Below are 23,694 nucleotides of genomic sequence, written 5' to 3'. Positions count from 1 at the left end.
GCAGTAGTAGCAAGTGATACTGGTATATTAGCTTAAATGCCTGCATGTTTAAATAATGTCATTTCATATGGCTGACAGAATAGTTTTTAGTATAGTTAAATAAACACTTTAACAGGAAGCTAATTGTGTATAAATTGCCCTATTAAAGGCAATCTTCTTTTGTAATTGGTCTTACATAAAAATAAACCATTTACTAACCTTCCTTGATTTGTTATCATTTCAGGTACACAGTTCTATATAATGGACATAATCAGGAAAGCGAGAAGCTTCCCATCCACAATGATCCAGAGTCACAGGAATCCTGTTTTTAGTTTGCTGCATGAAATCTCAGTGATCAGTCTTCAGAATCATAAAGCTGAAGCTCAGCTTGTGGCATGACCATCCCATCAGCAGAGTGCCAGTGCGTAGTGGTTACATTACATTTAACCATCAGTTTTTGGTTTGAGTTTGAAAGCTTTGATACTTTGAGAAAACACCTATTTCTATAAGCTAAGACTCATTTCAAGCAGTATCCAGAAATGTGTATTAGATAAACCATGACTGCATCTGAAGAGCCACACATCTCCTGTCATTTCAGTGCTTCCTTGTCCATTTTTGTAGCTCTAAGCTGCAAACAAACATTAAATGCGCTGTTATACAGGGAGAAAACAAATATAACAACCAAAGACTGGATCTATAGCATGGCAGCTTTGATTTGTTTCTAGTTGTACGTATGTATATCCAGTGCCTGAGCTTAAACAGAGGTTTTATTGCACTCTGGTGTCCTTGAACAGATACAAACCTACAGGATCAAAACCGCCAGGATATGCGTTTTATGTCGTGTATCCCCACATATTATTCTAAACTGACCTTCTTCAAGACTGAATGATAGAAGAGTTTTTTTTCTCTGTTCCTTTACAGCTTGAGTGATTATCAAAAGCACAGTGATATGTGGGATATTCCAATAGCTGAGGTGATATATATATATATATATATATATATATATATATATATATATATATATAAAATTATATATATAATTATATACAGTTTCACCAAAGAGCTACGGAGCTTAGGTCAATTCAGCTTCCAGAAATGTTTGCTGCTAAAAGTGGTGTGTCTCTGCATTATAACTGTGTAGATCAACCATTGTGGTCAGCCAGCATAGGTTGCCATTTATGAATCTGCCATTCAGATAATTGATTTTCCTTTATAAAACTTGTGGAATTTCATATTTAAATAAGAACACACATTAAACATTAAATTATGAAGGCTATTTTTTTTCTAAGTCACTTAATCCATATGACATGATCATTTTGTGAGTGACAACAAGTAGGATCCACTGAACAGCATGCAAACCCATCTGTGCCAGCCGGGAACTTACATTATTATCCTATTTAAACTGGTTTCATATTTATGTATGAGATTTATTATGTAGTTTGTATTTACTCTATTTATCTGTGACTTCTCTGGAACCTGTTAGACTCAGAGATTCTGTAGAGACCATAGCTCTTCAAACCATCATCATCAAGGGCACTGGCACAACAGGGTTAAATTGATTTTTTATACTTACTTGTGTGTATTTCCAATTTTATGTGTTGGTATTACAAGACTACATATGTATTTTTAAAGTCTTATACTGTATTAAAGTATTATATGGCCAACAAAATGATGCCCACTTCCAAGATCAGAGACAGGGGGACAACTCTTTTCTTCATAAATTTCTTTTCAACCAATATGTCAAAAGCTTGGATAATTCTTATAAATCTAGAACTGTGTCATTTAAAGAAGATCCACATATGAAGACCTATACCATGACATAATATTCTTTGAAAAATCATAATAAACGCAGTATTTTTAACCATTGCTGTATTTCTTTAAATGTCTACCAAAGAATTTTTAATGGGAGGGCTGGATTTACCATGACCTCACTGTCTAGGCAGAACTTCTTTTCCAAGAAATTGCTTCTTATTTTGCAAAGTGATAACGTGTTCTGTACATTCTCTATCATCAATTTTGCACATATATTTTTATTGTCCTGGGAAAAGTATATAAGACTATTTATTTAGTACAATATAAGCAGATATGTTTGTGGGGTGGCACATGTTGATGGTGACATCACCAGGAACAAGTAGGTTACAAAAACTCATAAAACTAAACACTAGTGCAAATAAAGAGGTATCTGAGACTGTAACAACACAAATAAGCAAATAAAATGAATAAATAATATTACAGAACACGTTTCCCCTTCTCCCCAAGCAGTGTCTCCCAAAAGTCAACATTGTCACACTCCAGAAAATACCAAAAGAGGTGGCTCTCAAATTTGAAAGAAAAAGGTACAGTGTAACTAATAGACCCCAAAAAACTTCTCTTCTTTCTAGTGTATTTAAATTACCTCTGAATGTGTGCTAATGGTGTAAATCCAGCCCAGGTCAAAAAAGCTTACAATGGTTTCTCAGATGCTCATTTTTGTAGCATGAATTTGGGAAAGGAACATACGTAGTGTTCCAATACTTGTTCTTCTGTAGCAAAGAATACCAATAAAAGATATGTGTCTGATGTGCATGTATTTCCAACTTAACTTTGTTCTGAAGAATGAGGATGAGTGTCAAGTGTTAGGGGCCTAATACATTCTAAAGAATGAAATATAAAAGCTTATGTCACCCTGTTATTTTGCTTCTTAAAATGAAATTTGCCAAAATCTCTGTTTTATTTACATGTAATCCACTGAAAAATAAATGTACCATCTGACATAGAGAGCTTGCAGATTGTATTCTATTTGTATCCCATGTGTGCCTTTCTCCTTGATCATATGTTTGAGTTCCTTAGTCTCAATTTAGCATTTTGTTACATTAAAATATCATGTACAGATGTTATGTCCTCTTTTGTATTTCAATGCTACCAAGGAAATAAATACTAAAGGAAAATAATACTATTTATTATGTTTAAAAAGTAATTTTGTGCAGAATGTCTCAGATGGATTTCCCTGCTTATAGTTTCTGTTATTTATTGATGTGTAACAGGGTATATTTACTGTTTATGTATTTTATTTTTTAAAGGGACACATTAAATTACTTTAAATGCATGTTTAGATTAAGTATTAAAACAAAACACATCTATATGTTAAAGCAGTCATCTTTTTTTTATCAATTACCTCTCAAAATACTCCATTTATAACTGTAAAAAGTTATATAATTGTAAAAGAAAGAGAGGCACAGGGGCTACAAACAAAACTTAGATATTGTACCTGAATGGAGAAATTCTTAAACTACAACCCAAGTAATCATTAACCGGCAATTACTGAGACAAACTTGCCCAAAGTACCGAGATTTTTTAGCATTTCTGCTATTACTCAGTTTAAACAGAAATAGAACTTTTTTACCTATGAAAATTATATATATTTTTAAAGTATTGATCTAGGCCAAATTTGGTATATTTTATGCCAAAATTTGGCTGCCAAGCACGATCATATAAAGAAAAGTTAACTTTTTTGCAAACTTTGGGTTTCACAATAAAATTATTTACACACAACACTACTGCAGTCATAAGACAAACTGTTGTAAAAGCTTCTCTGGGATCCCCTTTGTTAAAAATAGACATGCATGGCTTTGTCATTGGTTTTTCGCAATTAGAAAGCTGTGCACCACACTTGAACTTTCTAGCAGTGAAGGTTTTATGTAGTATAGGTCCCCATCCCAATCCCTTTCTTGCCTAAATCTATTTTCATAGCATAGGGTACCCTGCCACTCCCTCAAGCTAGAGTGTTTCGGATGAACCATTTATTTTGAGTACCTAATAAATTCATATAGTATACATAAAGAATAAACTGTTTCTCGTCCACCAAGCACATTCACACATTTTAAGAATTTGTCAGTATTATAAAACATTTAGAGGTTTCCCTTTCTAATTTTACATTGGGGGACCAGACATAGGACTATATGCCCTTTACAGTTATTGTTACTCCATGTGTATACTGTACACATGGTCAGTTTTCTAACACCTATAGTCCAAGCCCCTGTAAATGTATTGCATGAAATTCTCTAAGCATCTATATGATATAGACTATTTCCCCCTTGTGTTTTTGCATTTTACACCACAGGCCTCGACCAAATATGTAACTACCTTACTTACTGCCTTCTCCAAGAAATGCTTAAAGGACCATTAAAGGGACAGTCAAGTCCAAAAAAACTTTCATGATTCCAATAGGGCATATCATTTTAAACAACTTTCCCATTTACTTTTATCACCAATTTTGCTTTGTTCTCTTGGTATTCTTAGTTGAAAGTCAAACCTAGGAGGTTAACATGCTAATTTCTTAGACCTTGAAGGTTGCCTCTAATATAAAAGCATTTTGACAGTTTTTCACCACTAGAGGGTGTTAGTTCATTTGTTTCATATAGATAACATTGAGCTCATGCACGTGAATTTACCGAGGAGTGAGCACTGATTGGCTAAAATGCAAGTCTGTCAAAAGAACTGAAATAAGGGGGGAGTCTGCAGAGGCTTAGATGCAAGGTAATTACAGAGGTAAAATGTGTGTTATTATAACAGTGTTGCTTATGCAAAACTGGGGAATAGGTAATTAAGGGATTATATATCTTTTTAAACAACAACAATTCTGGTGTTGACTGTCCCTTTAAATACAGCAGGGTTGCATAATCAACAAATACATAATAAAAAGACAATACAAAAGCAATAAGATTTTTGTCTGACAGATTGTAAAGTTAGTTTAATTTCCCTTCCCCCTCCATCCTGCGACAGCCATCAACCAATCACAAATTGCATATACGTATATACTATGAATTCTTGCACATGCTCAGTAAAAGCGGGTGCCTCAGTGTGCATATACAAAGATAGTGAACATTTTGGCTAGAGTTTCACCTAAAAAAAAGTGCCTGTTCCAACTTACATACAAATTCAATTTAAGAACAAACCTACAGAACCTTTCTTGTTCGTAACCTGGGGACTGCCTGTGTGTGTGTATACTGTATATATATATATATATATATATATATATATATATATATATATATACACACACACACACACACACACATATGCTAATACTCTTATACATAATGACACAGAGGAACCTAGATGTAGCAGTCTATTGTGACCTAACGAGATAAAACTTTTATACATTTGTAAATGCCATCCATGAGCCAAAATATTAAAAATATGGATACAAATGTCAAATTTCATACATCAAACAATTATTTCTGTGTCCCTTTAAGAACACATTGGATTTTTCAGAAATATTTATGATGTGCCATTTTTTTTTTGTTGCTCAGATATGCAAATTCATTGACTTTATACAATAAAAGCAAATAAGTGAATTGTTGGTCTGTGTTACATTGTGCTTTTTCAAATGTTTTGTGTTTTTGAAGCAGACTTGAAAGGACCTATATCCAAATTTCATCATTTATTATAATGTACATTTCTGAATAACTGTTGAATTTATTGCACTGTGGTTCTGTTAGGGAATAGAGGGTATTATTAACAGATGAAAGATTTTTCTCTTTGAAATATTCTTGGAACTACTGTGTCCAGACTCAATTTACTGTAACATTATTTGATTTGGTACAGTAGCGTTGAATAAAAATGTATAGATTTTCTTTATAAAGAAGCAGAGAGTCTAGTACTTTCATTATATTTACTTTTATTATTTCTGACACATACTTTAAAACAATAAACACATTTATCATAATAATTCCAGAATTATAATATATAAATGTTTGCTTACTATGCTTTTGTTGGCAAGTGTAAGAATAAAGTATATTGGTGTAAAGTCCCAAATATTTAATTCCTCGCATATTTGTATTGAAATAAATATACTGCAATATTAAATACAATTAATATATCATCACTTTGTAATCTTTTTGCACAAGTTTATTTAATACTATATATATATATATATATATATATATATATATATAGCAGCCAAGAAAAGATGCACTCACAGGTCTTTCACAAAAAACGGAGTTACTTTATTTGTAACGTTTTCAGAGGTCTCGCCTCCTTCATCAGGAGGCGAGACCTGATGCTGATGAAGGAGGCGAGACCTCCGAAAACGTTAGAAATAAAGTAACTCCGTTTTTTGTGAAAGACCTGTGAGTGCATCTTTTCTTGGCTGCTGTATGATTTCAAAGTTGTACCCAGGCGGTTATCCCACTGAGGGCAAGATCTGGTAATTGGATATATATATATATATATATATATATATATATACTGTATATACACAATCATATGCAAAAGTTTAGGCACCCTTGCCTATTTCCATGATTTTCATTTATAAATAATTGGGTGTTTGGATCAGCAATTTCATTTTGATCTATCAAATAACTGAAGGACACATTAATATTTTAGTAGTGAAATAAGGTATATTGGATTAACAGAAAATGTGTAATATGAAGCAAAACGAAATTAGACAGGTGCATAAATTTGGGCACCCCAACAGAAATATCTCATCAATATTTAGTAGAGCCTCCTTTAGCAGAAATAACAGCCTCTAGATGCTTCTTATAGCCTGTAATGAATGTCTGGATTCTGGATGAAGGTATTTTAGACCATTCCTCCTTGCAAAACATCTCCAGTTCAGTTAGGTTTGATGGTTGCCGAGCATGGACAGCCTGCTTCAAATCACCCCACAGATTTTCAGGTCTGCATAAATTTAATAGATTTTGAGCAGTGTTTTGTGTCGTTGTCTTGTTGAAATATCCAGCCCCGGCGTAACCTCTCAACATTATTTTCAAGTATTTGCTGATATTGAGTGAAATCCATGCGACCCTCAACTTTAACAAGATTCCCAGTACCGGCACTGCCCACACAGTCCCACAGCATGATGGAACATACACCACATTTTACTGTGGGTAGCAATTGTTTGTCTTGGAATGCTGTGTTCATTTGCCATGCATAACGCCCCTTGTTATGACCAAATAACTCAATCTTTGTTTCATCAGTCCACAGCACCTTCTTCCAAAATAAAGCTGGCTTGTCCAAATGTGCGTTTTCATACCTCAAGCGACTCTGTTTTTGGCGTGTGTGCAGAAAAGGCTTCTTTCACAACACTCTCCCATACAGCTTCTCCTTATGCAAAGTGCACTGAATTGTTGAACTATGCACATTGACACCATCTGCAGCAAGATGATGTTGTAGGTTTTTGGAGGTGGTCTGTGGGCTGTTTTTGACAGTTCTCGCTATCCTTTGCCTTTGCCTCTCTGATATTTTACTTGGCCTGCCACTTCTGGCCTTATCAAGAACTGTGCCTGTGGTCTTCCATTTCCTCACTATTATCCTCACAGTGGACACTGACAGCTTAAATCTCTGCAATAGCTTTTTGTAGCCTTCCCCTAAACCATAATGTTGAAAAATCTTTGTTTTCGAGTCATTTAAGAGTTGTTTTGAGGCTCCCATGTTGCCACTCTTCAGAGGAGAGTCAAACAGAACAACAACTTGCAATTAGCCACCTTAAAGGGACATTCAACACTTCCCTTAACATTATTTGCGCTAGAAATATAAGAACCGAAGATCCGCCTGCAGTATATCCCTCCTGCCATGCCGCCTTGCTTCTGTAGTAATCACTTTTGGTAACTTGTGTAATACCGGGTAAATATGGCAGCCGGACTCCCCCCACCTTTACGTAGCTGCCTTCTTCTTCAAATCATCATCAAATCAGAATCCAGTCCTCAGACAGAAATGTCCCTTTAAATACATTTTCTCATGATTGGATGCACCTGTCTATGAAGTTCAAGGCTTAATGGGCTCACCAAACCAATTGTGTGTTCCAAGTTATCAATGCTAGCTAGTTACAGGTATTCAAATCAACAAAATGACAAGGGTGTCCAAATGTATGCACCTGTCTAATTTTGTTTTGATGCATATTGCACATTTTCTGTTAATCCAAAAAACCTCAGTTCACTACTGAAATATTACTGTTTCCTTCAGTTATTTGATGGATCAAAATGAAATTGCTGATCCAAACACCCAATTATTTATAAATGAAAATCATGGAAATTTTAAGGGTTGCTAAACTTTTGCATACAACTATATATATATATATATATATATATATATATATATATATATATATATATATATATATATATATATATATATATATATAAATAAATATATATATACGTATAGATATATATTTTGCAAAATATCATCAGATATTTATATAAATATGTATTTATGAATAAATAGAACATATTCTTCCACGCAAAGAACATTGGAATTTGAAATATTAATATTTTCATGACGGGTTAGTGCACATGAGAATATGCGATTGGTTTTGCACAAGAGTGGGGTATTCATTTTTTTTCCCCTACTTTCTTTCCTCCGTTGACTTCTATGGTAGAATACGTGAACTCACACGCGATATTGTAAGTTCGTTTTTTTGCGCTTTCCAGGTTAGTGTGTGAGTAAAAATAGTTTACTTTAAACGCTTAATACAAGCGCAACCTGACGAGCGCAAGAAGCTTACTTGTAGCGCAATTAATGCTCCACTTGTAATCTGGCCAAAAATGTTAAGTTATGCATAATGAAAAAACTTTATTTTTCATGTAACTTAGTTCTGAAAATTGAGCAATTTATAATTCTCAGAATTAGGAATTTACCTGCTGACTTCTAAAGGTTAACTCTGCAAGGTGTTTACTAACGGCTAGATTTAGAGTTTTGTCGGTAACGACCCGCGTAGCTAACGCTGGCTTTTTTTTGGCCGCACCTTTTAAATACCGCTGGTATTTAGAGTTCACAGAATGGCAGGGTTTTCAGTGCGTTACGCTCCAAAAAAGGAGCGTAGAGCATAATTTACCGCCACCGCAACTCTAAATACCAGCGTTGCTTACGGACGCGGCCAGCTTCAAAAACGTGCTCGTGCACGATTCCCCCATAGAAAACAATGGGGCAGTTTGAGCTGAAAAAAAACCTAACACCTGCAAAAAAGCAGCGTTCAGCTCCTAACGCAGCCCCATTGTTTCCTATGGGGAAACACTTCCTATGTCTGCACCTAACACCCTAACATGTACCCCAAGTCTAAACACCCCTAACCTTACACTTATTAACCCCTAATCTGCCGCCCCCACTATCGCTGACCCCTGCATATTATTATTAACCCCTAATCTGCCGCTCCGTACACCGCCGCAACCTATATTATACCTATGTACCCCTAATCTGCTGCCCCTAACACCGCCGACCCATATATTATATTTATTAACCCCTAATCTGCCGCCCCCAACGTCGCCTCCACCTAACTACAATTATTAACCCCTAATCTGCCGACCGGACCACACCGCTACTATAATAAATGTATTAACCCCTAAAGCTAAGTCTAACCCTAACCCTAACACCCCCTAACTTAAATATAATTTAAATCTAACGAAATAAAATAAATCTTATTAAATAAATTATTCCTATTTAAAGCTAAATATTTACCTGTAAAATAAACCCTAATATAGCTACAATATAAATTATAATTATATTGTAGCTATTTTAGGATTAATATTTATTTTACAGGCAACTTTGTAATTATTTTAACCAGGTACAATAGCTATTAAATAGTTAAGAACTATTTAATAGTTACCTAGTTAAAATAATTACAAAATTACCTGTAAAATAAATCCTAACCTAAGTTACAATTAAACCTAACACTACACTATCAATAAATAAATTAAATAAACTACCTACAATTATCTACAATTAAACCTAACACTACACTATCAATAAATTAATGAAATACAATACCTACAAATAAATACAATGAAATAAACTAATTAAAGTACAAAAAATAAGAAAGAACTAAGTTACAAAAAATAAAAAAATATTTACAAACATCAGAAAAATATTACAACAATTCTAAACTAATTACACCTACTCTAAGCCCCCTAATAAAATAACAAAGACCCCCAAAATAAAAAAAATGCCCTACCCTATTCTAAAATTAAAATAGAAAAGCTCTTTTACCTTATTAGCCCTGAAAAGGGCCCTTTGCGGGGCATGCCCCAAAGAATTCAGCTCTTTTGCCTGTAATAAAAAAACATACAATGCCCCCCCAACATTACAACCCACCACCCACATACCCCTAATCTAACCCAAACCCCCCTTAAATAAACCTAACACTAAGCCCCTGAAGATCTCCCTACCTTTTCTTCACCACACCGGGTTCACCGATCGGTCCTGAGGAGCCTCCGAAATCTTCATCCAAGCCCAAGCGGGGGGCTGAAGATGTCCATGATCCGGCTGAAGTCTTGATCCAAGCGGGAGCTGAAGAGGTTCATGATCCGACTGAAGTCTTCATCCAAGCGGGAGCTGAAGAGGTCCATGATCAGGCTGAAGTCTTCTATCAAGCGGCATCTTAAATCTTCTTTCTTCCGGATCCATGGTCATCCCGCCGATGTGGAACATCCATCTTCACCGACGACTTCCCGACGAATGATAGTTCCTTTAAGGGACGTCATCCAAGATGGCGTCCCTCGAATTCCGATTGGCTGATAGGATTCTATCAGCCAATCAGAAATAAGGTAGGAAAATTCTGATTGGCTGATGGAATCAGCCAATCAGATTCAAGTTCAATCCGATTGGCTGTTCCGATCAGCCAATAGAATGCGAGCTCAATCTGATTGGCTGATCGGATCAGCCAATCGGATTGAACTTGAATCTGATTGGCTGATTCCATCAGCCAATCAGAATTTTCCTACCTTAATTCCTATTGGCTGATAGAATCCTATCAGCCAATCGGAATTCGAGGGACGCCATCTTGGATGACGTCCCTTAAAGGAACCGTCATTCGTCGGGAAGTCGTCGGTGAAGATGGATGTTCCGCGTCGGCGGGATGACCATGGATCCGGAAGAAAGAAGATTGAAGATGCCGCTTGATAGAAGACTTCAGCCCGATCATGGACCTCTTCAGCTCCCACTTGGATGAAGACTTCAGTCGGATCATGGACCTCTTCAGCTCCCGCTTGGATCAAGACTTCAGCCGGATCATGGACATCTTCAGCCCCCCCGCTTGGGCTTGGATCAAGACATCGGAGGCTCTTCTGGATCTATCGGTGAACCTGGCGTGGTGAAGACAAGGTAGGGAGATCTTCAGGGGCTTAGTGTTAGGTTTATTTAAGGGGGATTGGGTTAGATTAGGGGTATGTGGGTGGTGGGTTGTAATGTTGGGGGGGTATTGTATGGTTTTTTTTTACAGGCAAAAGAGCTGAATTCTTTGGGGCATGCCCCGCAAAGGGCCCCTTTCAGGACTGGTAAGGTAAAAGAGCTTTTCTATTTTAATTTTAGAATAGGGTAGGGCATTTTTTTTATTTTGGGGGTCTTTGTTATTTTATTAGGGGGCTTAGAGTAGGTGTAATTAGTTTAAAATTGTTGTAATATTTTTCTAATGTTTGTAAATATTTTTTTATTTTTTGTAACTTAGTTCTTTTTTATTTTTTGTACTTTAGTTAGTTTATTTCATTGTATTTATTTGTAGGTATTGTATTTAATTAATTTATTGATAGTGTAGTGTTAGGTTTAATTGTAGATAATTGTAGGTAGTTTATTTAATTTATTTATTTATAGTGTAGTGTTAGGTTTAATTGCAACTTAGGTTAGGATTTATTTTACAGGTAATTTTGTAATTATTTTAACTAGGTAACTATTAAATAGTTCTTAACTATTTAATAGCTATTGTACCTGGTTAAAATAATTACAAAGTTGCCTGTAAAATAAATATTAATCCTAAAATAGCTACAATATAATTATAATTTATATTGTAGCTATATTAGGGTTTATTTTACAGGTAAGTATTTAGCTTTAAATAGGAATAATTTATTTAATAAGATTTATTATATTTCGTTAGATTTAAATTATATTTAACTTAGGGGGGTGTTAGGGTTAGACTTAGCTTTAGGGGTTAATACATTTATTATAGTAGAGGTGTGGTCCGGTCGGCAGATTAGGGGTTAATAATTGTAGGTAGGTGGAGGCAATGTTGGGGGCAGCAGATTAGGGGTTAATAAATATAATATAGGGGTCGGCTGTGTTAGGGGCAGCAGATTAGGGGTACATAGGTATAATGTAGGTTGCGGTGGTGTACGGAGCGGCAGATTAGGGGTTAAAAAATATGCAGGTGTCATCGATAGCGGGGGCGGCAGATTAGGGGTTAATAATTATTATGTAGGTGTCGGCGGTATTAGGGGCAGCAGATTAGGGGTACATAGGGATAACGTAGGTGGCAGCAGTGTGTGGTCGGCAGATTAGGGGTTAAAAAATTTTAATAGAGTGGCGGCGATGTGGGGGGGCCTCGGTTTAGGGGTACATAGGTAGTTTATTGGTGTTAGTGTACTTTAGAGCACAGTAGTTAAGAGCTTTATAAACCGGCGTTAGCCCAAAAAGCTCTTAACTCCTGACTTTTTTCTGCGGCTGGAGTTTTGTCGTTCGATTTCTAATGCTCACTTCAGCCACAACTCTAAATACCGGCGTTAGAAAGATCCCATTGAAAAGATAGGATACGCAAATGAAGTAAGGGGATCTGCGGTATGGAAAAGTCGCGGCTGCAAAGTGAGCGTTAGACCCTTTCCTGACTGACTCTAAATACCAGCGGTAGCAAAAACCAGCGTTAGGAGCCTCTAACGCTGGTTTTGACGGCTAACGCCAAACTCTAAATCTAGGCCTGACTCTTTAATGTGAATGCAATTTCCTTATGAAGTGCATTTCATTATATAGGTATGGGGAGTGCAATACTATGCCTCTGCATATAGCTCAAGGGATGTGCAATTGTGAGGCAGTGCAACATAAGCAGTGTGAAGGCAACTGCCAGAACATAGAAGAAACAATACTAAAAATTCTTGGCTGGTAAGTTAGTGTTGTTAATGCCATAATTTTATGCATGCAGTAGACTTACAGGGGTCAATTTATTAAATGCCGACAGCTTGTGCAATGCCGCCCCCTGCACATTGGCGCCCAATCATTTGCTAGCCTGGGGTGTCAATCATCCCGTTTGGGATGATTGCCGTCCGCCACATAAAAAGGTGGCAGAGAAGTTAAGGAGCAGCGTTCTTACGACCGCTGCTTCTTAACTTCTGTTTCCGGCGAGCCGGAAACTACGAAGGTAGATAGTAGCTTATTAAATCAACCCCATAGTATCCTAATTAATAGTGATTATGCCAGCCAATAAAGAAAAGACACCCAAGGTTCAGAGGCATGGAAATGTTGGGTTCTTTGTTGAGAGGCCCAAAAAAAATCACCAGATTTAAGCAAGATAAAGCAATAGGTTCATTGATATTCAGAAGTCTTTTTCTTTTAGAAGATAATTATATGGTAACATATTAGGTCAGCATAAAATGATCGGTAAGAAGAGAGCTGCAGTACAATATGTTGTATGCCTACTTTAAGAGAACTTCCTACAACCGTTAAAAAGAGAAGTCTGCTTGTTTTCATTTTCATTAAAAATACAAATATACCATGTAAGACTTTGGTTGGTTGTCAGTATGTCCTTTAGGTTGAAGATATGCAGAAAAAGAATGACATTTAATTCCCAGCTTCTAAAATAAAGCCCTCAAGAACGTGAACCTGGTGTCAGACAATCATCATTTTACATACATCCACAGGAAACATGCTTCTTCCCTTTCCACTTGTACCTCCAAGTGATACTGAAATTAACGCCTAGATTTAGAGTTCTGCATTAGCCGTCAAAACCAGCATTAGGGGGTCATAACGCTGGTTTTGCCCGCCCGCTGGTATTTAGAGTCAGTCAGGAAAGGGTCTAACGCTCACTTTCCAGCCGCGACTTTTCCATACCGCAAATCCCCTTACACCAATTGCGTATCCTATCTTTTCAATGGGATCTTCCTAAAGCCGGTATTTAGAGTCTTGGCTGAAGTGAGCGTTAGAACTCTAACGACAACCTCGCCGCTACTCTAATAAATGTATTAACCCCTAAAGCTAAGTCTAACACTAACACCCCCCTAAGTTAAATATAATTTCTATCTAACGAAATAAATTAACTCTTATTAAATAATGTATTCCTATTTAAAACTAAATAATTACCTGTAAAATTAACCCTAATATAGCTACAAATCAACAAATAATCATATTGTAGCTATTTTAGCATTTATATTTATTTTACAGGCAACTTTGTATTTATTTTAACTAGGTACAATAGCTATTAAATAGTTATTTACTATTTAATCGCTACCTAGTTAAAATAATTACAAAATTACCTGTAAAATAAATCCTAACCTAAGTTACAATTAATCAGTCCATATGAAGGGGTTTGGAAAATGAATTGCAGGCAGTACCAATATTAGTTATAAATAAAATTAGATATTTATTGAGAACTTAGTTAAAATTCCATAGTTGGAAGGCACATTTTATGTATACATACAACCTCAGCACACAGGTGCTGCATCCGACGCGTTTCCTGCTTTACAACAAGCACTTCATCAGGGATACACAGCTGTTCTCCCTGTGAATATTTAAGCCTTTCACATTTAACCCTTAACAATGCTGTCAGAACTTTCAATGGTCTTTCCATACCGCATTGTTAATAATGTATAATACACATATATACTTTTAAAAACATATATTATAGGCAAAAAAAGTTATAAATATTCAGCATTCTAAACATTTATACGAAACTCCTAAGTTATCTCAAATATATTGCTCCCTAACTTTTAAAGGGATCACTAACATGATATAATACATTCTTTAGATCTAAAACAAAATTAATTTGAGATCCTGTATATTTAATTTTCCTTTTCTATTATAATCATGTTCGAACTTTATTATTTTAATAAGTAGCTTTTTTAAAAAAATATTAATTAGATGGTACAATGGTTTGAAATGAATTTTATATCTGAAATAAAGAGGCTATTTACAATACATGGTTTTGTAATTTTAAATTATTATGAACGATACACACTTTGAATACCCTTCTCATGGCTTATGTGTTGGTTTTATTTTCTAGTTATTAGATGTTGACATAAGCTAAAATTCCTATTCCTATCCAATTATTTCTTGTTGTTTATTATGTTGCCTAGGATGATAGGAATTTATATTTTATACTTTGCATATATTTGTTTTAGCCTATAAACAACTTTAAGTCCCAAATTTTGTTGATACCTTTTGGGAAGCCTGTTTGGAGTTTGTGTATCCAAAAAGCTTCTTTTTTATTTAGATATGCTAATCTGTCCCCTCCTGTAATTTGTTTTGTGACACAATCAATTGCTTGAAATTCAAACAAAGATAGGACATATTTCAATGAATCTTCATCGAATGTATGGCCTGGTCTATGTCTAGAAAAATGTTCAGCAACTGGTGTCTTTGGTTCGAAAGATTCCAAGGAGAGCAAATGCTCTCGGATTCGGTCCTTCAGGGGTCTAATTGTTCTACCTGTATATTGACACCCACACAGCTTACAGGAGATAAGATATACCACGTACCTCGATGTGCATGTTAAATACTGAAATATCCTGAATTCTTGTTTTGTAATGTTTGAGTGGAAAATATCTCCCACTTTGACATGGTTGCAGCTTTTGCACGGTCTTACACCACATTTAAAGGTCCCATTCTTTTTGGTTAGCCAGTTACGTGCAGGTCCCTTTATATTTTTTGCAAAATTTCTTTTCACATAGTTGCCTATGGTTTTGGCTCGTCTTGATACAAATCTTACACCTTCAGTTGTTATATTTGTTAATGATGGCTCTTTACTTAGCATGGGAAGGTACCTTTCTACAATTTTACAAATTTTATGGTACTGATTACTGTATTTTGTTGAAAAGACAAGTTGATTATCATTGACTCTTCCTTCCCTTTGTTTATCACTGAGTAATTCAACTCTATCCATAGATCTGACTAGTTCAATGGTTTCTGTGAGGGCTTTCTCTTTATATCCTCTCTTAATAAGTCTATTTTTTAGATCTTCTGCATGGGTGTTATAGTCCCTGAGATTGCTGCAATTTCTGCGCAACCTCATAAATTGTCCCTTTGGGATTGCTCTTTTTAGATGTGTGGGATGGTGAGAGTCTGACCGCAGGATGGTATTACCTGAAATGTCTTTCCTGTATGTTTCTGTATACAAAACATTATTAATAGTATCTATTTTTATCTGTACATCAAGAAAAGTGATACTATCTCTATGCCAAGTGTATGTAAATTTTAAATTCATGCTGTTGTCATTGAGGATCTTAACAAAGTTTTCTAGCTGTTTGATATCACCTTGCCATACTACAAGGATATCGTCAATAAATCTCGTATAAAATAAAACATTATCTTTGTAGTTATTTAGTTCTCCAAATATCTTGAAAATCTCGAAATATCCAAGATAGATGTTCGCATATGAGGGGGCAAATTTCGCCCCCATTGCGGTTCCTCTATTTTGCAAATAAATATTATTTTCAAATACAAAATAGTTGTGTGTTAATAGAAATTTTACTGCATCAACCAGATAACTAATGAAGACTATGTCATATTCTGTATATAGCTTGAGGATCTCCTCCAGCGCCAAGAGGCCTTGTTGTTGTGGAATGCACGAATAGAGAGACACCACATCTATAGTAAGTAATAGATATGTATCTTTCCAAGTGAACTCCTCTAATTTTCTAAGGAGTTGTTTGGTGTCTCTCAGATATCCGGGCATATTCCTCACAATTGGCTGGAGGAAACCATCAATCCATTCCCCCAGACGCTCTCCCAGTGTGCCTATAGTGGAAATTATGGGTCTCCCCGGGGGGCAAAGGGGATCCTTATGCATTTTGGGTATGTGTTTAAATGTTGAAACCACTGGGTATCTTGTCAATAAATGTTCTGTTGTTTTGTCATTTAAAATTCCCAATTTTTTGCCTTCAATCAATAATTTTTCCAATTCACTTATAAACTTTAGGGTTGGATTAAATGTCAACCTCTTATAAGTGTTTTTATCACTAAGCTGTTTATATGCTTCGTTAGTATAAGCCATTCTATCAACTACTACTATCATACCTCCTTTATCGGAGTTAGAGATCACTATGTTTTCATTTTTTTGTAGTTCCCTTAGGGCTTTCCATTCTTTATTTGTTAGATTATCTGACTTCCTTAATTTCTGGTTTTCTTTGCTATTTAACCTAGTTATTTCTTGTTCCACTATGCTATGAAAAAGATCTATAGTATCTCCCCTAGATTGTGATGGATAAAAAGTTTTATCAGTTATATTCAACCTACTTCTAGGGATGATATGGTTTTCTTCATTAAATCTTACACTGTCACTATTTAGTGAGGCTAGATTAGTTACATCGCATAGTTCTTTAAAACTGAGTTTCTCAAGATCCATAGGTATATCTCTGTTTACATTTGATAAATTTGATATATCCATAACATCATTATCATCAACAACAGTATCTACATTATTGAAAAAATGCTTTCTTAGTGTAATTTTTCTTATGAATTTATTGAGGTCTAGCAGAGTGTCAAAGAGATCAAAGTCATTTGAGGGAGCATAACTTAGTCCTTTAGAAAGTATCCTTTGCTGGTCTTCACTAAGGACTGTGCTAGATAGATTTATTACATTTTGCCCCTCTGACTCCTCCCGTTTTTTGGTCCCCTATTTGCTCTGCTAGGGTATCTTGGTACTCCATCTTTAGGTTCCGATCCTGGTGTCTTGTTTTTTGCTCCTGTATCTATTTTCTTTCCTCTTGTCACTAGCTCGGATAGGGGTTTTCGGTTTGGGTTCTCCTTTGGTCTTGTGGCAGTTTCTTTACTTGCTGTGGCTCCCCCTTCTGATTCTATCTCTGCATAGTCATATTCCTCTATGCTTGGCTCAGTTGTTAATTCAATATCTGAGTTACTAGTAGTGTTTTCTGTGTCATCAGTTAGACATTCTGTGCTGTTTCCACTCTCATTAAATGAGACTTTTTTCTGCCCAGGTTTTCTGTTATTTCTTCTGGTCCTTTTCTTCTTTTTACTATTGGTGTTAGCAGTCCAATTATAAACTATGTTTAATTCATAGTCTTTACAGTCACGATGGTATTTGTTAATTTTTCTTTCCATTATGTCTTTGTCCAATTTTTCCAATGTTTCATTGTACTGCTTGACATATGCTTCATATTTAGTATCTTCCAAATGTGCTTCCAATTCCTCTTGGATTTGAGCCAATTCAACTAGCATTATTTCTCTTTCCTTCCTCTTTTTGATCAGGAGTTTATTCATAAGGATCAAAGAACATTTAGTTAGAGTATTATTCCAGTCCTCCATAAATTCTTTGTCTTCTCTGTCATTTGCAGGATATTTCTTCATCCTGAGGCCTCTTGGTACTTTATTTTCATCAATATACAATTGCAAAAATTCAATTTCCCACCATAGCCTTAGCTCCTTTATGCTACTTTTCTCTTTCTTTGAAAATAAGTTTCCTATTTCAACCTGTGTGCTATCTTGGGTTGTAGTGCCTTTTATTAGGTTTTCTAATTTGGTACGCCTTTGCTCAATATTGCCATAAGCCATAATGTTTTCCTAAATAGGTAGGATTTGTTTCAAATACCGAAAGTCCTTTTATTATTATTATAGATCCAATATCACTTTATGGAACCAAACAGGAAAAAATAGGAGTTTATCCAAAAATACAACAGACACACATATGTTCCAAAGTGATATGATATGGCAAATGGATATGTTCTCAAGTACTTTAAAGTCTTTTGCAGCTGAGATATGACTTAACACTTTTATTTCTCACTGATAAGCATTTCAAAAATGTGGGTTTCCTTTATGTTCACTTGGTATAAGAAACTATGCCTTTATTTCCTTGTCAAAAGAAACAACCCTCCTTGCAATTGCTTATTATTGCATACTCATTCAAGCCCACGGATAACTTGCATGTAGCATATAATATATACTTAGGACTTTATATGTTTGTTTTTTGTTACCTGTGGCCCGGTCACTGTGTTCCGTTCTTCGGGTCCGTTGTCCTCCAATTATAGTCCCGCATCCAGCTCCAAAGTCTAAGCCAATTTTCTTTGGTCACCTGCCGACACACAGTGGTTTCACACTCCTACTCACCGGTCTCAACGCTGACGTTGCCGGTCCCACACACCGCGGGAAGGGGTGATACGTCACTCAATGTCGACTTCCTTTGTTCTTCGGCTCCCACTACAGGGCAAGCTCTCGGCAGCGGAACAAAACAGCAGGATAAAAGATAGCCCAGGTAAGCCTTTACGTGTCTCCAAGTTGAAAATAACGTTATCCTCAGGTGTCCTCTTGCAAAAGACTGTATAGTAGCTTGGCCTCTTTATTTAGTGCAATTCCTCCAAGCAGCGTTTCCCAACCGCTGCAAAAATATCAGAAATCAGTCCATATGAAGGGGTTTGGAAAATGAATTGCAGGCAGTACCAATATTAGTTATAAATAAAATTAGATATTTATTGAGAACTTAGTTAAAATTCCATAGTTGGAAGGCACATTTTATGTATACATACAACCTCAGCACACAGGTGCTGCATCCGACGCGTTTCCTGCTTTACAACAAGCACTTCATCAGGGATACACAGCTGTTCTCCCTGTGAATATTTAAGCCTTTCACATTTAACCCTTAACAATGCTGTCAGAACTTTCAATGGTCTTTCCATACCGCATTGTTAATAATGTATAATACACATATATACTTTTAAAAACATATATTATAGGCAAAAAAAGTTATAAATATTCAGCATTCTAAACATTTATACGAAACTCCTAAGTTATCTCAAAGATATTGCTCCCTAACTTTTAAAGGGATCACTAACATGATATAATACATTCTTTAGATCTAAAACAAAATTAATTTGAGATCCTGTATATTTAATTTTCCTTTTCTATTATAATCATGTTCGAACTTTATTATTTTAATAAGTAGCTTTTTTAAAAAAATATTAATTAGATGGTACAATTAAACAATTAAACCTAACACTACACTATCAATAAATAAATTAAATAAATTAACTACAATTACATACAATTAAATAAACTAAACTAAATTACAAAAAAAGACAAACACTAAATTACAAAAAATAAAAAAGATTACAAGAATTTTAAACTAATTACACCTACTCTAAGCCCCCTAAAAAAATAACAAAGCCCCCCAAAATAAAAAAAATGCCCTACCCTATTCTAAAATAAAAAGTTAACAGCTCTATTACCTTACCAGCCCTTAAAAGGGCTTTTTGCGGGGCATGCCCCAAAGAAATCAGCTCTTTTGCCTGTAAAAAAAAACATACAATACCTCCCCAACATTACAACCCACCACCCACATACCCCTAATCTAACCCAAACCCCCCTTAAAAAACCTAACACTAAGCACCTGAAGATCTCCCTACCTTGTATTCACCCAGCCGGGTATCACCGATCTGTCCAGAACAGAGTCCGAAGTCTTCATCCTATCCAGCCAGGTTAGTTATTTTAACTAGGTAGCTATTAAATAGTAAATAACTATTTAATAGCTATTGTATCTAGTTAAAATAAATACAAAGTTGCCTGTAAAATAAATATAAATGCTAAAATAGCTACAATATAATTATTTGTTAATTTGTAGCTATATTAGGGTTTATTTTACAGGTAAGTATTTAGCTTTAAATAGGATTAATTTATTTAATAAGAAATAATTTATTTTGTTAGATTAAAATTATATTTAATTTAGGGGGTGTTAGGATTAGGGTTAGTAGAGTAGTGGCGAGGTCCGGTCGGAAGATTAGGGGTTAAAACTTGAAGTTTGGTGTCGGCGATGTTAGGGAGGGCAGATTAGGGGTTAATACAATTTATTATAGGGTTTGCGAGGCGGGAGTGCGGTGGTTTAGGGGTTAATACATTTATTAGAGTAGCGGCGAGGTCCGGTCGGCAGATTAGGGGTTAATATGTGTAGGTAGGTAATGGCGACGTTGGGGGGGGCAGATTAGGGGTTAATAATTATAATGTAGGTGTCGGCAACATTGGGGGCAGCAGATTAGGGGTTCATAGGGATAACATAGGTGGTGGTGGTATCCGGAGCAGCAGATTAGGGGTTAATTGTATAATGCAGGTGTCAGCGATAGCAGGGGCGGCAGATTAGGGGTTAATAAGTGTATGGTTAGGGTTGTTTAGACTTGGGGTTCATGTTAGAGTGTTAGGTGCAGACTTAGGAAGTGTTTCCCCATAGGAAACAATGGAGCTGCGTTAGGAGCTGAACGCTGCTTTTTTGCAGGTGTTAGGTTTTTTTGCAGCTCAAAATGCCCCATTGTTTCCTATGGGGGAATCGTGCACGAGCACGTTTTTCAAGCTGGCCGCTACCGTAAGCAACGCTGGTATTGAGATTTGAAGTGGCAGTAAATTATGCTCTACGCTCCCTTTTTGGAGCCTAACGCAGCCCTTCAGAGAACTCTAAATACCAGCATTATTTAAAAGGTGCGGGGGAAAAAAAACACACGTAGCTAACGCACCCCTTTGGCCGCAAAACTCTAAATCTAGCCAAAAGAGAAAGAGGGCGATTTTTTTTACTTCCTCTTGATCTCTCCAATATGTCAGGTAAGTGGTAGGGACACTTTTGTCGCCTGTTGCACACGCATCCTCAAAGGAATGTTGGCTGCACGTGCCGCCAAAAAAATCCACTGGGATGCAGCACCACAGGTGGATTCTTTCACCATCCTGCCATTTTCGGAATCCCCTTGGATGCAGCATAGGCAAACGAAGCCTAAAAAAAAAAACAACCTGCAACCACCCGCACAAAACTACGAAAAAAACACGTAACCACCCACAAGAAATAAAAAAAAACTAACCACCCCCACAAAGTATAAACAAACACCGAAAGTGACAACATTGTAAAATAATAAAGTAATTAACCCCTAATCCGCAAATAAAATAATTAAAATATTAACCCCTAAACCGCCAAACACTCACATCGCAATAAACCTAAGTAACCTATTAAACCCTAAACCAACAATCCCCCACATGGCAATAAACCTAATTAACCTATTAACTCCTAAATTGCCAAACCCCCACATGGCAATAAACCTAATTAACCTATTAACTCCTAAACCACCAAACCCGCACATCGCAATAAACCACAATGCAAATAACTAATTTAGTTACTAAGCCCCCTTACCTAAATTAGCCCCATAAATTAACCACAATACTAAGTTACACTTAAAATAAAACCTAACATTAAATTACAAAAAAAAAATCTAAAATTACCGGAAAAAATAAACAAAACTTAAAAAAAAAAAAATTAAACCTAATCCCTATGAAAATAAAAAATCCCCCCAAAATAAAAACACCATCTAATCTAAACTAAACTACCAATAGCCCTTAAAAGGGCCTTTTGTAGGGCATTGCCTTAAGTTAAACAGCTCTTTTACATTTAAAAAATACTAAGTCCCCCCTAACAGTCAAACCCCCCCCCACCAAACCCCCCCAAAATAAAAAAAACCTAACACTAAAGGGGCATTTGTATGTGCATTTCCCTTAAAAGAGCATTCAGCTCTTTTACAGCCCATTAAATCCCTAATCTTAAAAATAAAAAAAATAAAAAAAAATAAAAAATCCTAAAACTGGGGCGGAGCTTGGCCGCACAGGAATATGGCTGCTTGAAAGTATAGCTCTAGTGCCCTAAATACATTTGCCGACTACAAAAGGGTATGAACCCACTTTTCACAGCCCAGCTACAGCCGTAATGAATAAGTGAAAACTTCTGCTTCAAATTATATCACTTCAAGGGGAGAAAATAAACTCGGAGGGACAGCAGCCGTTGATAAACATCTCCTGCGCCATAAGGCCTAATCACACGCAGCTACGAGACCGGAACCACGGCACTGTCCGCTCTGTGGGAACAAGTATCAGCCGCATCAACGAAGAGAGGTGCGCAGGAGACAAAACGGAGGAGGCAAGTTAACACCTGAGGGACTAGATTGACCCCATAGCGGCATTCACAAATACCCGTGCCCAAGGGGAGTCCCCACAAGCTGCATAAAATAGGGGCATAAAAGTGAGGATCGGACGATCGCTTGTCACATAAAAGGTGAGCCCTGTCAAACTAGTTCCATATACACACTTTGCCATAAGGAATACTCATATTTAACTGAACTTTAACATTACTACTAAAACGGATGCATCTCCTTTCACTGGGCAGTGAGAAACAGTTCCACATACGCACGCACAGGCAAGTCAGGGGGAATTTAGAAAACAGGAATCACCACAACATATAAGTGGCAAACAAGTTGTTAAAACAATAAAGAGACTGATTCCACTGTAGCTGATAAAAGAGGTCTGAACTATACAGTGAACTCCCTGTCAAGTCACACCTCACAATATTTTATGTCAATACAGGGATACATGTAATTACAGAAAGTCTCCCTACAGATACAAGTATATTTACAGAGCACTAGCAAGATAGAGAGAAGAAACAGACAGGAAGAAGGAAACCATCTAGGGCACATGCAACCTGAAATGCCTAATAAACGTCTCCCCAAAATGAATAAAGACTATAAAGGACCTAACATAAACAATTATTTAAAACCAGCTGAAACTGCCCTAATGCCCTCTAAAGAACCACCTATGAAACAGAGGCATGAAGTAGAAGTTCAAGTAGCCATGGAACACCTGGACACGACACAACATGTCACTAAGAATGACCTCAAATATTTCGCTTCCAGGGAAGATATTAGGGAAGCCATGCAGGAAGTTAAAGACATGTTCAGCGAATTTAAGAGAGATATTAATGTGCTGGAACACAAAGTTTCTGCCATGTAACAGAAGCAAGAAGCT

At 36.1% G+C, this 23,694-nt stretch overlaps 1 protein-coding gene across 1 annotated transcript in view; it reads left to right on the top strand.

Moving 5' to 3' along the window:
* HTR4 (5-hydroxytryptamine receptor 4) overlaps positions 1–311 on the top strand; it is a 508,576-nt gene extending 508,265 nt beyond the window's left edge. The window contains exon 6 of the mRNA XM_053719276.1: positions 224–311. Coding sequence (XP_053575251.1) covers positions 224–311 — 88 coding nt within the window. The remainder of the gene's footprint in view (positions 1–223) is intronic.
* Positions 312–23,694: the final 23,383 nt, after the last annotated feature.

Source organism: Bombina bombina, chromosome 6, assembly GCF_027579735.1.
Source record: "Bombina bombina isolate aBomBom1 chromosome 6, aBomBom1.pri, whole genome shotgun sequence".
NCBI lineage: Eukaryota > Metazoa > Chordata > Amphibia > Anura > Bombinatoridae > Bombina > Bombina bombina.
Note: the sequence above shows the minus strand (reverse complement) of the source record. Positions and strands in the feature narration are given on the sequence as shown.